Source organism: Colletotrichum siamense (assembly GCF_013390195.1).
Source record: "Colletotrichum siamense strain Cg363 chromosome Unknown KSG_Cg363_contig02, whole genome shotgun sequence".
NCBI classification, from domain to species: domain Eukaryota; kingdom Fungi; phylum Ascomycota; class Sordariomycetes; order Glomerellales; family Glomerellaceae; genus Colletotrichum; species Colletotrichum siamense.
Window position 1 is genome coordinate 4,518,435 of NW_023501015.1, and position 16,422 is coordinate 4,534,856.

A 16,422-nucleotide genomic window follows, 5' to 3' on the forward strand; every position below is an offset into this window, starting at 1 on the left:
TGATGGATCAATCGCGCGGAAAGCTCCGAGTTGAGCACGCAGAGATGTCGATGAGAAGATATCTTTGCCCAAATTCCCTTCGAAATCTGGTTCCTCGTCTTTGGACCTTCTCTAGCCACCTTGCCTCTCACGCTGCCCTTCCCAACACCCCCAAAGATACCCAATAGCCGTCTTCGTTTGTAATAGTCTTTCTCTTTCCCTCACAACCAACCATTCATCATGCCTTTCATCCAAGAGGCCACTGGTCAGGCCGACCCCACCAGCCAGCCGATTGCCATCATCGGTATTGGCCTGAGAGCTCCTGGCGATGCTTCTGACCCGGAGAAGTTCTGGCAGATGCTCGTCGATGCGCGCTCTGCACGCTCCGAGATCCCCAAGGACCGCTACAATGTCGACGGCTTCTACCACCCCGACCCCGAGAGGCTGGGCAGCATCCAGCCCAGGTGAGTGGCTTCCGTCAGCAATGCAGGTCACGCGACACTATACTCATCGCTTTTGCCAGGCACGCCCACTTCCTCAAGCAAGACTTCAAAGTCTTTGACGCCCCATTCTTCTCCGTCACACCCAAAGAGGCCAAGGCCATGGACCCCACACATCGCATGCTTTTGGAAGCCACCTACGAAGGCTTTGAGAATGGTATTCCGAGCAAAAGACTCGATACATATGATCTTGCGCTGACATCTTCGCAGCTGGACTGAGACTGGAAGATGTCTCAGGAACACAAACTTCATGCTACATCGGTACCTTTACCGGTGACTTCCCTAACCTGCAAGCCCGTGATAACGAGGGACCATCGATCTACCGTGAGACAATTATATCCTTTACTTGAACGACGATGACTGACATAGCTTAGACGCTACTGGACTGTCTTCCTCCCTTGCCTCAAATCGCCTGTCATGGTTCTACAACCTGAGAGGACCTTCTATGACTATCGACACTGCTTGTTCGTCAAGTTTGACAGCCTTCCACCTGGCTTGCCAGAGTATTCGTACCGGAGAGGCGGAAATGGTAAGATGATGTCAAGATTGTGTATCATTTCTTCACTAACACCTTTACCACAGAGTGTCGTCGCCGGCGCCAACCTCATGTTCGGCCCGGACATGTCCATTCTCCTCGGTGCCGCCAAGATTCTCTCCCCCGAGGGAAAGTCCAAGATGTGGGACGCCAACGCCAACGGTTTCGCCCGTGGTGAGGGTTTCGGCGTCACCATTCTGAAGCCCCTCGACGCCGCCCTCCGCGACGGCGACACCGTCCGTGCCGTCGTGTTGGCGTCGGCAGCCAACGAGGATGGCAGGACACCTGGTATCTCTCTGCCCAACAGCGAGGCTCAGCAAGCTCTTATCCGCACGGCGTATCGCAACGCTGGCGTTGACCCGGCGGAGACGGGCTATGTCGAGGCCCACGGCACCGGTACCCAGGCAGGTGACCCGTTGGAGGCGCGCGCCATCCTCAACACCATCGGCGACCAGCCCGGTCGCAAGTCTGAGCTCTATGTGGGCTCAGTCAAGACCAACATCGGTCACTTGGAGGGTGCTGCTGGTGTCGCCGGTGTCATCAAGGCCGCTCTCGCCATCGAGAGGGGTCTCATTCCCCAGAACCTTTGGTAAGTCTCCGATAACAAAGGAACTCGGACGCAATCTAACCAAAGTCACAGGTTCGAGGAACTTAACCCCCAGATCGAGCTTCCTGATAAGGTCAAGATCCCCCAGACTCTGACTGTCTGGCCCAGCACTGGCCCTCGTAGAGCTAGCATCAACTCCTTCGGATTTGGAGGTGCCAACGCTCACGTTATTCTCGAGGACGCTGCTTCTTACCTCTTCCGCCATGGCCTCCCCGGACGTCACGCCACCGTCTCTCGCCCTCTCCTCCCCAAGTCTTCCACCTCTGACGACGGTACCGGAAGCACCGCCAGCGAGACAGAGCCCACTTCCAAGCTCATTGTCCTTTCTTCCAACGACCAAGAGGGTGTCAAGCGCAACGTCGAGCGTCTCAGTGAATATCTCGAGACCAAGACCGCGACTTCATCTACTTACATGAACGACCTCGCTTACACCATGGCTTCCAAGAGAACCGCTCTGCCGTGGAAGTCTTTCGCCATTGCCTCCGACGTTGCCACTCTACAGGAGAACTTGGACACCATCCCCGCCGTCATCCGCTCTTCAAACTCCACTGTTCCCCGTGTCGCCTTTGTCTTCACCGGCCAAGGTGCCCAGTACTTCAAGATGGGCAAGGGTCTGTCCGTCTACAAGGTGTTCCGCGACAGCATGCTCCGCTCCGAAACCGCACTGAAGGCTCTCGGATGCACATGGAACCTGACTGAGGAGCTCAGTCGCCCCGAGGCCGAGTGCAATCTGCGCTTCGCTGACTACAGCCAGCCCGCCTGCACTGCTTTGCAGGTTGCGCTTGTTGACCTCATGAAATCTTGGGGAGTTTTGCCTGTTGCTGTCGTTGGTCATTCCAGTGGTGAGATCGCTGCTGCGTACTGCGCTGGCTACATCGACCATGAGGCCGCCGTCAAGATTGCCTGGTTGAGAGGTCAGGTTTCCAGGACTGTCTCCCAGGAGGGTGGCATGTTGGCTGTTTCTGCTGGTGCCGAGAGCATCACCGAGCATCTCGAGTCTCTCAAGAATGGCAAGGCTATCGTGGGATGCTTCAACAGTCCCAAGTCGTGCACTGTGTCTGGTGATGGCACTGCCATCAACGAACTTCAGGAGGTCCTTAAAGAGGCTCAGATTCCTTGCACACGTCTGGGCATCGACGTTGCCTACCACTCTTTCCACATGGAAGCTGCCAGACAAGCCTACGAGTCTGCTCTCGCCGGCATTCCTCACAGCTCCTCTGATATTCCTCTCTTCTCTTCCGTTACGGGCGAGGTCGTTGAGCCTGAGCAGATGAAGCCTTCTTACTGGGTGGACAACCTGGTCTCCCCGGTCAACTTCGTCGGCGCCGTTCGCTCGCTGTTGCACCACACCCAGGGCAAGACCAAGTCTCACGACAGATCAGCTTTCGCCAGCGTCTTCGTCGAGCTTGGTCCTCACTCTGCTTTGAGAAGCTACCTCCTCGACACCTTCGCTACCGAGGATCGCTTCTCTGACTTGTCCTACGCCACTGTTCTCAGACGCAAGTTTGATGGTGTCCAGGCTGCCCTGGAAGCCGCTGGTCAGCTCTGGGCCAAGGGATGTGTCGTGGATGTCAACAGAGTCAACGAAATCAGCGACAGCCCCAACATGCTGGTCGATCTTCCTCCTTATGCTTGGAACCACACACGTGCCTTCTGGGATGAGTCTTACCTCAGCCGCGAGTACAGACTCAGGGAGAAGCCCCGCACCGATCTTCTGGGCTACCGCATCCCCGGTACCCCCGATCCTACTTGGCGCAACTTCCTTCGTTGCAATGAGAACCCCTGGATCCGCGAGCACAAGGTCCAGGGTGACATTTTGTACCCTGGTGCTGGTATCGTGGTCATGGCCATTGAGGCAGCTCGCCAGCTTGCTGAGGAGCACGCCGAGGAGGAGGTCTTTGGATACGAACTCCGCGATGTTGCCATCGACACTGCTCTCAGAGTGCCTGACACCGACAAGGGTATCGAGGTCATGATTCAGCTGCACCCCCGACGCACTGGAACCAAGGCTGGTCCTTCCGCCACTCTCAACGAGTTCGCCGTCTCCTCTTGGTCCGAGGAGATCAAGGAGTGGACGGTCCACGCCCGCGGTCTGGTCTCTGTCACTTACAAGTCTTCACTGTCTCCCGCTATGCAGCGTGAGCTGGCCCTTGAGAACGAGCGCTACGCCAAGTCCTTCGCCGACGCCAAGGAGATATGCCAGAAGCCTGCCCGCAGCTTCCTCTACGACACCGTCGAGACCATTGGAATGCAGTACGGTCCGACTTTCCGCAACATGACCGAGCTGTTCGCCGGTCCCAACTCCAGCTACGGTGTTATCAGCGTTCCTGACACCAAGGCCGTCATGCCCAAGGGCTTCGAGTACCCTTCCGTTGTCCACCCGGCTACTCTCGACTCCGTCCTTCACCTGCTGTTCCCTTCCATCAGCGGAGAGGATCAGTCCCTCAGCGAGGCCGTTGTTCCTTTCTCCTTCGACCGCATCTTCGTGTCCGCCAAGCTTTCTTCCGTACCCGGAACCAAGTTGCATGGTTGCTCCACCGCCCAGAAGACCAGCTACACCACCTGGAAGTCTTCCATTACCATCTCCGAGGACCAGGCGGAGCCCATGATCATCATGGACGGCGTCTCTTTGGCGTCGGTTGGTGAGGGAGAGGCTTCTCAGTCCCAGGAGACCAGGGCTTCTTGTTTTGGCCAGTACTGGCATGAGGATGCTGACCTCCTTGAGCCTGCTCAGATCAAGGAGCTTGTCTACAAGCGCACGCTCAAGAGCAAGGACGACGACTCTGTGCTTGATAAGCTTGAATATGTCTGCTTGGTCTACATCTACCGCTGCCTCGCATGGCTGGAGAGCGAAGAGGGCAAGGCACACGTTCCCCAGGACGGATTCTGGAAGCTCTACGTTGAATGGATGCACGACACCATCAAGCAATTCCCTCCCCTGTCCGAGAATGAGACTGAGGTTGAAGCTGAGATGGAAGCTTGCCGAAAGAGAATCGTCCTCTCTGACAGTGGTGACATTACTGTCCAGATGGTGGACCGCATTGGTCAGAACTTGGGTCGCATCTTCTCCCACGAGGTCGAGCCCCTCCAGGTCATGACTGAGGGCGACCTACTCTATACGTTCTATCGCGGCGCCTTCGGTACCAGCTTCAACACCAACGTTGCCGAGTACGTTGGTCTCATCGCCGACAAGAGCCCTGGACTGAAGATCCTGGAGATCGGTGCCGGCACTGGTGGTACTACATACCACGTCCTCGAGCGTCTTCGCAATGCCGACGGATCTTCCAAGGCGTCCAAGTACACTTTCACGGATATCTCTCCTGGTTTCCTCGCCAAGGCTGCTGACCGTTTCTCTACCGATGCCTCTATCATGGAGTTCACTACCCTGAACATCGAGAACGAGCCCACCGAGCAGGGTTTCACCCATGAGACATACGACCTCATTGTCTGCGCCAACGTTCTCCACGCCACCAAGAGCATCCAGGAGACTCTTGATCACTGCAAGTCTTTGCTGAAGCCTGGTGGTCGCCTCGTTTTGTCTGAGGTTACCATCAAGCGCATTTTCTCCGGCTTCATCATGGGTCCTTTGCCAGGATGGTGGCTTGGAGAGGAGGACCACCGCAAGGGAGGTCCTCTTCTTGATGTTGACGAGTGGCAGACCGCTCTCAAGCTGGCTGGATTCTCCGGTGTTGATGTTGACATCCGCGGTGACCGTGAGGCTTCCAAGGAGCCTGTCTCCCTGATCATCTCCACCAAGCCTGCCAAGGAGGTCGCTGGTCCTTCTGAGTTCGTTGTCATCAGCACTGGCTCCGAGAGCTCTGACAAACTTGCCGGAGCGATACAGTCTCAATTCGCCAGTGCCGGCCAGAACATCTCGATTGCCCAGTGGAACACCATCTCCGAGGAGCAAGTCTCCGGAAAGTACTGCCTGTCCCTCGCTGAGTGGGAGAGACCCATTCTTGCCACTCTCACCGATGAGAACTGGGAGAAGCTTCGCCAAGTCATCTTGAGCTCTGCCGGAACTCTCTGGATCACCGGTGGTGCAGCCATGGACTGTCCCGACCCGATGAAGTCTCTGATGGTCGGTCTCGCCAGAGCCATTCGCAACGAAGACGCCGGTGTCCGCCTTGCTACCCTCGATCTTGAGACTGCTGATAAGATCACCGTCGAGAACGCTGCCAAGAACGTTTTCAAGGTTGCCTTCGAGCATGCCCGAGGCGACGGTTTCGACGGCGAGTACGCCGCTCGTGAGAGCTTCGTCTACGTTCCCCGCGTCGAAAGAACTCTTGAGGTTGATGGCTCCCTGCGCAAGTATGAGGCCAAGGGACAGCCTGAGCTGGTTTCTTTCAAGGGCTGTGGACGTCCTCTTAAGCTTACCATCAAGACCCCTGGTCTCCTTGATACCTTCCGATGGGAGGAGGACGAGACTTACTACCAGCCCATGCCTGAAGACTGGATCGAGATCGAGGTCAAGGCCGTCGGTCTCAACTTCAAGGATGTTCTCGTTGCCCTCGGCAACCTTGCTGAGAACAAGCTCGGTGTCGATGCCTCTGGTATTGTCACCCGCGTCGGATCTGCTGTCGCCGACTTCAAGGCTGGTGACCGTGTCATGACGGCTTCCTGCGACACTTTCGCCACTTACGTTCGCTTCCCTGCCAAGGGTGCTATCCCCGTCCCTGAGCACATGAGCTTCGAAGAGGCTGCTTCCATGCCCCTCATCTTCCTGACTGCCTACTACTCTCTCGTCACTGCTGGTGCGCTCTGCAAGGGCGAGAAGATCCTGATCCACGCCGCCGCCGGAGGTGTCGGTCAGGCTGCGATCATGATTGCCCAGCAGAAGGGAGCCGAGATCTTCGCAACCGTCGGCCCCGAGGAAAAAAAGCAACTCATTATGGAGCAGTACGGCATCCCTGAGGACCACATCTTCAGCAGTCGTGACACCAGCTTCGCTAAGGCCATCATGCGCGCCACTAACAACCAGGGTGTGGATGTTGTCCTCAACTCCCTCGCTGGTGAGGCTCTTCGTCTCTCCTGGCACTGCCTTGCCAAGTTTGGACGTTTCCTCGAGATTGGTAAGGCCGACCTCTTCGCCAACACCGGCCTCGACATGAAGCCCTTCCTCGACAACAAGAGCTACATTGGTGTCAACCTCCTCGACTTCGAGAACAACCCCACGCCCCGTGCCGTTGCACTCTGGAAGGACACTGCCAAGCTCATCCACAACGGCTCCGTCAAGCCCATTGCCCCTATCCAGCTCTTCACCATGGCTGAGGTTGAGAAGGCTTTCCGCTACATGCAGGCGGGTAAGCACATGGGCAAGGTCGTTGTGCGCGTTGACGATGCGGACAAGGTTCCTGCTGTGCCTCGCACTCCTCGCGTTGACATCCAAGCTGATGCTACCTACGTCGTCTCCGGTGTTGGTGGTATTTGCAAGGAGATTGGCCGCTGGTTGGCCGAGAAGGGTGCCAAGCATTTGGTCCTTCTCTCTCGTTCTGCTGCCAGCAGTGAGGAGAACAAGGCCTTCGCTTCTGAGCTCCAGCGCACCTACAAAGCCAACACTTACGCTTACGACTGCGATGTTGGAAACAAGGCTGCTCTTCAGCAGGTTCTGGACGACCTCAAGTCTAAGAACGTTCCTGAAATCAAGGGATGCGTTACCGGTGCCATGGTCCTTCGTGTAAGTACACCTCAACTCTTCGTATCGTCATAGTTGACTAACACAGTCGCAGGATACCCTCTTCGACAAGATGACGGCGAACCATGTCCGAACCACCGTCGGCCCCAAGGTCCACGGCACCTGGAACCTCCACGAGCTGCTTCCTCGTGACCTCGACTTCTTCGTCATGCTCAGCTCTCTGGCCGGTGTCATGGGTCACCGCGGACAGGGCAACTACGGCTGCGGCAACATCTTTCAGGACTACTTCGCCTCCTACCGCCGCAGCCTGGGACTGCGCGCCATGACAATCGACATCGGCTATCTCCTCAGTGTAGGCTTCGTCGCTGAGCACGACGAGTACGTCGACCACGTCAAGGCCATGGGTCTCAAGGTCATGCACAAGAGCGACCTCCACGGCCTCATGGCGACCGCCTTGGAGGGCACCGACGCCCACCCGCCCCAGGTCATGTGCGGTCTGCCCTTCAACGAACATGACGACGCCTGGTACTGGATCCAGGACCAGCGCTTCGCCGGCCTTCGCAAGACGGCTGCTGGTGCTGGTGCTGCCGGCGGGGCTGCCATCTCCCTGCGTGACGAGCTCTCGCGCTGCGGAAAGGTGGACGACGAGGCTGTGCACCTGATTACTTCTGCGCTGGTGCAGCGCTTGGCCAAGTTGATGATGATGCCCGAGGATGATGTCGATGCCGGCAAGCCCCTGAGCGCTTACGGTGTTGACAGTCTGGTCGCTGTTGAGGTGCGCAACTGGATTGCGAAGGAGGTGGCGGTGGAGGTTAGTGTGTTTGATATCATGGCGAATATCCCCATGAGACAGCTTGCTGCGGATTTGGCGGGCAAGAGCAAGCTCCTGGTTCAGGAGTCTTCATAAATTGTTGAGATTTGCATGAGATGGGAGTTTGGGGCTTAGAACTGGGTTTTCTTCCGCATTCGGTAGCGTCTTGCTTTGTTACTATGTCTTGTGTTAGTTTTCAAGTGCGTGTTTTTATTTCAAGAATAAGTCACAAGAAAAATCTTTTCTTTGAGATGAAACAAGTGTGAGTTGAGACAGACTCTCAAAGCGACCTATTTCACAGTGACCTCCTGGTGAATGTTAGCTGTCATGAACCTGGATAGGTGATTGTTCAGGTCGGTCGTGATAGCACTCTTCGACGTAGCTACTTTCGCCATAGTAACATTTCTCATGAATCGTGTCATTCGTAAATGTCGGAGGCTCCCGACGTTTGTAGATGCTTCCATCTCAACTTTGGTGTTTCCTCGCTGTCTCCCACCTCCCGATGAACTCTCACCTCCAGGAATTGCAGGGAACCATAGAGTCAGGGGTGTCCTTGAAAATGGGGTTCTATCAGAAAACTCCACAATCCAGGGTCTGGAGTGAGAGGTTCACGAACAATCGAACATGACTCGTAGCTGCAAGACAAGGGCTCCCGGCTCTGAGCTTCCCCTGCAACTCGAAGCCATCACCTTTCACTTGTCCACGTGCTCAACCCTCGATCGTGCTGAAAGATAGCGGTTTCGGGAATTTCCCATGGAATTCTAATTGAAATGATTCAAAATCCCACCGGCACTCGTCCCCCATTTGGCTCGTCGTAAACCGCAGTCCCTTAAAGCGCCCGAGTGTGCCGCTATTCCGAGCCATTCCAGTCAGTCTCTTGCGTTCGAAGGTTTTCGCAAACGTCACATCAAGCCCTTGCCGATCATGGCAACCAAATCTGATGCGCCGTCTCCGCAGCCGAAAGAGATGAAGGTGCTCTCCCTGGGCATGACAAGGACGGGTAGGTCCAAGATTTCGTTTCCACGTAGCACTCAAACTACCTTGGCTGACAATCACGGCAGGTTCTGCATCCATCACGCAGGCCCTCACGATCCTGGGCTACGATGGTGTTCACCACGGCATCCAGGCCATCTCCTCCCCCCGCGAGTGGACTCTCTTCTCCGCCGCCGCAGACTCGACCTTCCCCACCCTGCCAACTTACACCGGCGCGCCCTTTCCCCGCGAAAGCTGGGATTCGCTCTTCGGTAAATACGAAGCGGTCACCGACATGGGCTCCTTCTTTGCCGTGCAGCTCATCCAGGCATACCCTGAAGCGAAGGTCATCCTTGTCGAGCGGGACGTGGACAGCTGGTTCCAGAGTATGGATGAGGCCATCTTCAAGACGACGTGGGGGTGGCGCGCGGATCTCATCATTGACTACCTCGGCCCCCGCTGGGGATTGGCAGGTGGACAGACCCTGAGAAAGATCCTTCTCGGATTCTACGGGGTACGCAACGTCAGCGAGATGAGAGCTATCGCCAAGGAGAGGTACAAAAGGCACTACGCTGAGGTGCGTGCTGCGGTGCCGAAAGAGAGGTTATTGGAGTTCAACCTCAAGGAGGGCTGGGAGCCACTGTGCAGTTTTCTTGGCAAAGACGTTCCAGAGGGAGTTGCGTTCCCCGTGGCGAACAAGAGACAGGAGCACCTTGATCGTGTGAGGACGAGGCAGAACCGCTTCTTCAAGCTGGCGATCTTCGTGGGTCTGCGAAAGACGTTGCCTTGGGTGTTTGGAGTTGGTGCTGTAGCGGCTGGTGTCTATTTGACAAAGCCAAAGTGGGCGTTGGATGTGTTTGAGAACGCCCTGAAGACTATCCAGACTCATCTGAGATCTTTGAACTTGTAATGATTGTGTTGTGTAAATATTCAGTAATGATATCTACCTGTCATGGGCATTGGATTTGGCTTTAGATTGGTCTTGGCAGGTAGAGAACCACCATGCACACATACAGTGTATATTCTGTTAATGACAGCACATGTCGCTGAACGTTTTTAGCAATCAAATCTGAAATCTAATCGCTTGTTTCCCCGATCGGCGTTGTCGATGAGATATTGCTGCTGCTCCTCAATTGACATCGCGTTCCATTGTCTCTCCTTCTGTTTGTTCCTCCAAACATAGTATGCTTTTGTCAGCACATACAAGACAATTACCGCGACATTGATAGCAATAAGATTTTGGTTGCCTCTTGGGTACCACGGAGGATTGTCATCCTTGCGGTAGATATTTGAGGATGCTATGCCTGAGAGCTGCACCATGATGTTGTAGACCGCGGCGCTGACTGCCCGTGTGCGGACAGAGTTACTAATGCGAGAACACCAGCTCACCTGAGCTGCATGTACCGAAGGGGAGGCGAGCAGCATGAATAATACGGCGTAAAGAGACCAATTTGAGAGACGTTGTGCTGAGGTATAGATGACAACCAAGAACGGCAAAGACCAGAGTTGCGAGATCAGACCGAAGAGAGATATTTGGTGCTGGTGATGTTAGCTAAGTAGAAACTGGAAAAATGGGAGTGTACTTACGAAATATTCCGTCAGGAAGGTGATGCCCTGTTGTAAATATTGTCTTAGTCACGATACAAGAGACAGTAAAGTGTGTGGGATTGACAGGACTTACCAACATGGTGCAGCTAGCGGCGACTGTTACTGGGATATTGAGAAGGGTAGTAGTAAAACGATCGTAACCGATAGCTTTGAGAGAAAGGTTCAGATACTGGCCGGGAGGGTCCCCGGGCATCTGGAACAAAATTCCGATGGCATAGATCGGCCACAAGTCATAATCCTTCAGACTCTTCCATAGCATAGCAGGCGTAATTCCCTCTCTGTTATGCATGTCGGCTTTCGAGGGATCGTCTCTCAGGACACGGTTTACAATGATCTTTTCTTCGCGCTCGGTAAAATACCCGGTCGGTTTCCACCAGCTCTTTGTTTGGGTAGGTCCGGGTACCATAAACAGAAAGCTCAAGAAACCAATCGTGACACTGATTATAGCCTCAATGAGAAATAACCATCGCCAGCCCTCACGACCTCCGACGCCTCGAAGGTTGAAGACACCGTAGGCGATAAAGGAGGCAATGACCGAGGACATTGAGTTGACGAACCAGAAGATGGCCAGCCTCATAGGCATCTCGCTGTTCTTGTAGAAGTATGAAAGATACAAGAGTGCATCTGGGATGTAGCCTCCCATGGCTAAGCCGATGAAGAATCGGCAGGCGAAGAATGTGGCGCGGTTGGTCATGAAGAACTGGCCGCCGGATGCAATACTCCAAAGGATGATTTGCGTCGGGATCCAGCGGTCTGTGCCAATTTTCTTTCCAATCATTTGTGAAGGCAGCTCGGCAATCAGGAATCCGACGCGATACATGTTTTGCGCGTTGTTGTAGTCGTTCGTGTTGATGCCAAGGTCGTCAACGAGGCCGTCTGCTGTGGCGAGTCCAAGGTTTCCACGATCGATGTTGAGGGCGAAGAACATGACCAAAACCCAGATGAAGATGCGTATATCGACCTTTTATTGTTAGAGAAGAAGACGAATATTTTGGTGTACGGTTTTGAGTACCTTGCGGCGAACAGCTTGCTCTTCTCTGTGCGTCCATCTTTCATTTGGGTCAAAAGCACGATAATTCTCGTATTCTGGTTTGGGGTGGTAGAACTGGGCTAGATCCGGGTTGTCAAAGACACTACGCACAGTAGCAATAGCGTCCGGGTCGACTTTTTGTCTTTTGTTACGAACAAATCCCCAACTTGTGTAGGTTTCTTGTTGAACAGGCGGTTCCGCGAGGTCATCCGTCGGGACCTTTAGATCAGGAATGCCCGTCGAAACGACGTCTGGCTCCTTTTTCGAATCAATGCCAATGGACACCATATTTTCATGGCAAGAGAATAAAACCGTATTCCTGTTGAAAGACTTCCAGCAGATCTTGCATCCTTTTTTGAACTGGAAATCGACCGGTCAGGCTCCGACATTCGCTGCCAGTCTCGGGGCATTGGCTACCGAAATGATGAAAGACCCCACGAGATGTTAACCATAAAAGCTTTTAACTTTAGGCAAATGGGTCGATGGCACGCTAAATTGTGCAACTGAACGGTCGGGTTGATCACACAATAGCACGCCATATGACGTCTAGCCAGTCATTGGCCGTTCCGGACCCCGGGAGCCGGGGGCTAGGCCGGAGCGATAAGAGCTATCGGTGAGCTCCACTTTGTCCGGCCCCGCTCCGGCTGCATGCCCTGCTCGGCCCGGGCTGGACTTTAGCCGACGAAACCCCTCTCAAACGCGCCATAATCCTCCGGATGACAACATCAATTCTACCTTGCTTCTGCATATTAACCGTGGATTTCCTTTCTTCCTCGCGGTCAAAAGGCTTGGCGACTCGGAGCTATCCGCAACCCGTCTGCTGGCTTCTGAATCCCGCCGGGCACTCGATTTGGCAGTTTCCCAATTCGGAACCTTGCAGCCAGTCGGAGATAGCTGTCCGCACAGGGCTTTCCGGCAAACCCTCTCATTGCCGAAATTCGCGATGGCATCATCCCAAAAAACCAGAGTCCGGTGGCTCGGACAGACACCGCCGACAGCCTCAGGGGTCACCTTCGCTGTGCCTTGGCGTGCAGGTGCTTGCAATGCCAAGAATGCCGTGTTTTCGTGCACTTCAGAAAGTGGCAGGTCGATTTCCATGCAAACTTGGCCGATCGCTTATTGGCCTGACGGGACGACCAAATGGACTAGCCATGCCATACCAAAGACGACTGTGGTAGAGGGCGCTTATGATGTTAAAGCCGAACGCGATGACTCCCACGCGACTAGCCATCCTGCTGCGATTGACGTCAACGAAACTTCCGAGAGCATCAAAATATCGACTGGAAAGATCACAGCTGCTTTCCCAAAGTCGGGCACCACAATAATCAAGGACATCATCAACGCCAAAGGCGACACCGTGGGGACCGACGGCCACCTCGTTCTGCTTTCTCAAACTGGAATCAGTGATCCCGAAACCCCGAATCCGTCCATTCTATATCATCAGTTCAACTGCGCGATCGACAAAGTAGAGCTAGAACAGGCTGGGCCCGTTCGTGCTGTCATAGCTGTAAGCGGAGTGCACTCCGAAGTTTCACGAAGCACTTCGGCCAAGACGGCTTCACACCCGGACTGGATCCCCTTCAAACTGCGATTCTATCTATACTCTGGATCGGAAGCTATTCGAGTTGTTCACACGATCACGTATGACGGGAACAATAACGACTTCATCAGAGGCATCGGGATCCGACTGAAAGTTCCCCTCGCACGCGAGGCCCCTTTCGACCGTCACGTTCGTTTTGCCGGCGCGTCAGGAGGTACACTTTGCGAAAGCGCCCAAGGTATTACGGGGCTATGGAAAGACCCAGGGAAGGATGCGAGACTCGCCCAAGTCCAGGGGAAACCTCTTCCACCCCCTGATTCATGGAATCCTGAGCTGCCGCAGGCTTCTCTCCGATGGATTCCTACTTGGAACGATTACAGCCTGCACCAGCTTTCCTCAGACGGCTTCACACTTGAGAAGCGCCTGAAGGAAGGCCATCCATGGATCAAGACAGCCAGCGGGACAAAGGCAGGAGGCTTGGTCTACGTCGGTGGTGCCAGTAGGGGCGGGCTCGCGGTTGGATCGAGACATTTCTGGGAGCGGTACCCAACTGCAATCGATGTGCGCGGTCTTGGATCTTCTCAAGATACAGCCGAGTTGACACTCTGGCTTTACGACCCGAAAGCCGGGCCAATGGACCTGCGTCCCTACCATGACGGTTTGGGACAAGAGGGTTTTGACGACCAGCTTGACGCGCTGAAGATCACTTATGAGGACTGGGAGCCGGAGCTTGGATCGCCGTTTGGAGTTTCCCGTACGAACGATCTTTTCTTCTTCGCGACCGAGTCAACACCAGAAGCAAACGATTTTGCAGATTTAGCCAGATATATCCGGGATCCCCCAAAACTGTTCGCTGACCCAGAAGCCATTCATGCAAGCGGGGCCTTTGGCAAATACTGGTCTCCAAGATCTCATCCAGCGGCCAAGAGTTTGGTTGACATTGATGAAAGACTCGATTTTCTGTTCGAATTTTATAAAGAGCAGGTCAAACAGCGTCGATGGTACGGCTTCTGGGACCACGGAGACATCATGCACACGTATGATGCTGATCGCCATACGTGGCGTTACGATGTTGGTGGATATGCGTGGGATAATTCAGAACTTTCGCCGGACCTATGGTTATGGCTGTTCTTTCTGAGGTCCGGACGACCGGACGTGTTCAATATGGCAGAGGCCCTCACGCGCCATACTGGAGAGGTAGACGTGTATCATTCAGGGCCGTACAGAGGCCTTGGGACACGACATGGCGTACAACATTGGAGCGATAGCTGCAAACAGGCTCGGATATCCAACGCGCTTTATCGCCGCTTCTTCTACTTCCTTTCCGGCGGTGACGAACGTGTTGGGGAGCTTCTTGAGGAGACGCTAGAGACGGGTCAAAACTTCCTGACCTTGGATCCTTATCGTAAAGTTCGCAAAGATCGGGAAACCTATAAGCCAGATCCACATGGTGTTGAAATCAGTCTCGGCACGGATTGGGCAGCGCTGGCTGCATCTTGGCTCATCGAGTATGAGCGTCTCGGACCAAGATGGATCGAAGCCAAGAAGAAGCTCTTTGCGTCTATCGAAGGTATTGGTAGACTGACGAACGGTTTTGTCACTGGCAACGTGACGTACGACCCCGCAACCGGAAACATCACTCCTCCATTGGTTGATCCTGAAAACAGAGGAGTTGTGAAAGTAAGCCATTTGAGCGCCATGTTTGGATTGTTTGAGGTCGCTGCAGAGATCTTCCAACTATTCCCTGAGCAAGCCAAAGCTTCTGGCTTCAGAGCAGCGTGGCTGGACTACTGTGCTTTCTTTAGCGCCAGCGCAAGTGAACAGGAGGCTCAATTTGGACAATCTGGTTGGGGGCAACTTCAACTTCGTCAAGGCCATTCTCGCTTAACGGCCTTTGCAGCCAGAGAATTGAGTAGACCTGACCTAGTCAAGCGTGCACTGGAAGAATTCGAAAATGGAGATTCATTTCGCGACTTTGTACCCAATGTGCCTTGGACGAGCACTCGTATTGATGAGGCGTACGTCCTTGAACCCACTGATGAGGCACCCTGGGTATCTACAAACATCGCAGCGCTCTATGGTCTGTCGGGTATTCAAAATTTGGCTCTCATCACAGACGAATAGGTCAAACCAACTTCAGCCTTCAGGAAGCCTCGAAATTCCACATTGGAAAAAACGGTCTATTGAATTGGCTTTACTTACAAACGCGAATAACATTTTCCTCAACCTTATGCCGATGTGACCTGCATCTTGCGAATTTCGTACTTAGTGACTTATTTACCGCAGAACAAGATTAAACGTTGTTGAAAAGAAGGTGTGTGGGGTTTGCATACAAATCCTCCAAATCATGTGCAATTCCTGGTGAACTGGTGTTCAGCTCATCTTGACTTTGCGCGATGCGCGAACCGATTTCTTCATCTGGAAGAACCAGAGTGCGGGCAACTCCGAAGTGATCTGTGCACCACCACCGGGAACCAGTAAGGAGTTTTGACAGTCGAGGCATGAGGAGACTGCACTGAATTTGAGTTCGTATCCGAAACAAGATCGGCCAAACCTCTTTGTAAGGTTTCGTCTTAACAAACAACAAACCGGCTGCTTGCGCCGCACCCCTCGGCGTACTACCATCTTGCAACACCACATGTTCGGGATCACCCATGGCATCGATCTGCGTAATCCATTGCGAAGACAAAAGTCTCTTCATCGGCCAGAAACCGAGTCCGATTGACAGGCTCGACTGAGACTGACGCGCGCTTACGGACCAATCCCTCTCATCTGAAGAACAGGTGGTTTATTGCGCAGGCCCATGATCCTTTGCGTTCTTGATCACCCGTTGAGCCTTGCTGGAACCCGCCAACCGGCGTAACAGATCAGGATCGCAGGATTCCAGCTCTCGGAACAAACCAACAGATGTGCTTCTTGCCAAGGTGAACAAGTGGCCTTGTTTTCACTATTGTGGAACTTTCTACGCACTGCACAAACAGTGTGTTGGTTCAACTTGGGCTGAGGATGTTGAATGCAGGGGAGGGCGCAAGGGGGCGGCGTCGAAATTAAGTTAACTGACGCTGGGGTCGAGGGAAGCTGAGCATAACATATTTGCTAGCAAAATACTGATAAATATGTTAGTCGCACTCAATCGGCAGCCGCCCATTTGCCCGCCGCCAGGCTTTTAGCGCCCGTCGCACCGAACAATCACTGCTCCGCACTC

At 54.1% G+C, this 16,422-nt stretch overlaps 4 protein-coding genes across 4 annotated transcripts; 3 read left to right on the forward strand and 1 right to left on the reverse strand.

The window, feature by feature from the left end:
- Positions 1 to 219: 219 nt before the first annotated feature.
- alt5-2 (Highly reducing polyketide synthase alt5) lies at positions 220 to 8,163 on the forward strand (the record flags this gene model as incomplete). Its single annotated transcript, XM_036635009.1, has 7 exons — positions 220 to 443; positions 503 to 636; positions 690 to 803; positions 854 to 1,008; positions 1,062 to 1,603; positions 1,655 to 7,298; positions 7,351 to 8,163. 7 exons carry the CDS (start codon positions 220 to 222, stop codon positions 8,161 to 8,163), a joined length of 7,626 nt encoding a protein of 2,541 aa, XP_036500201.1.
- Positions 8,164 to 8,991: 828 nt separating this feature from the next.
- Positions 8,992 to 9,949, forward strand: CGCS363_v003161 (uncharacterized protein; the record flags this gene model as incomplete). The annotated part of the gene is made up of 2 exons (XM_036635010.1): positions 8,992 to 9,067; positions 9,129 to 9,949. The coding sequence occupies 2 exons, from the start codon at positions 8,992 to 8,994 to the stop codon at positions 9,947 to 9,949; spliced, it is 897 nt and encodes a 298-aa protein (XP_036500202.1).
- Positions 9,950 to 10,095: 146 nt separating this feature from the next.
- CGCS363_v003162 (putative transporter) lies at positions 10,096 to 11,965 on the reverse strand (the record flags this gene model as incomplete). Its single annotated transcript, XM_036635011.1, has 4 exons — positions 10,096 to 10,578; positions 10,627 to 10,653; positions 10,721 to 11,608; positions 11,660 to 11,965. 4 exons carry the CDS (start codon positions 11,963 to 11,965, stop codon positions 10,096 to 10,098), a joined length of 1,704 nt encoding a protein of 567 aa, XP_036500203.1.
- Positions 11,966 to 12,773: 808 nt separating this feature from the next.
- On the forward strand, positions 12,774 to 15,341 carry yetA-1 (Uncharacterized protein; the record flags this gene model as incomplete). The annotated part of the gene is made up of 1 exon (XM_036635012.1): positions 12,774 to 15,341. The coding sequence occupies one exon, from the start codon at positions 12,774 to 12,776 to the stop codon at positions 15,339 to 15,341; it is 2,568 nt and encodes an 855-aa protein (XP_036500204.1).
- Positions 15,342 to 16,422: the final 1,081 nt, after the last annotated feature.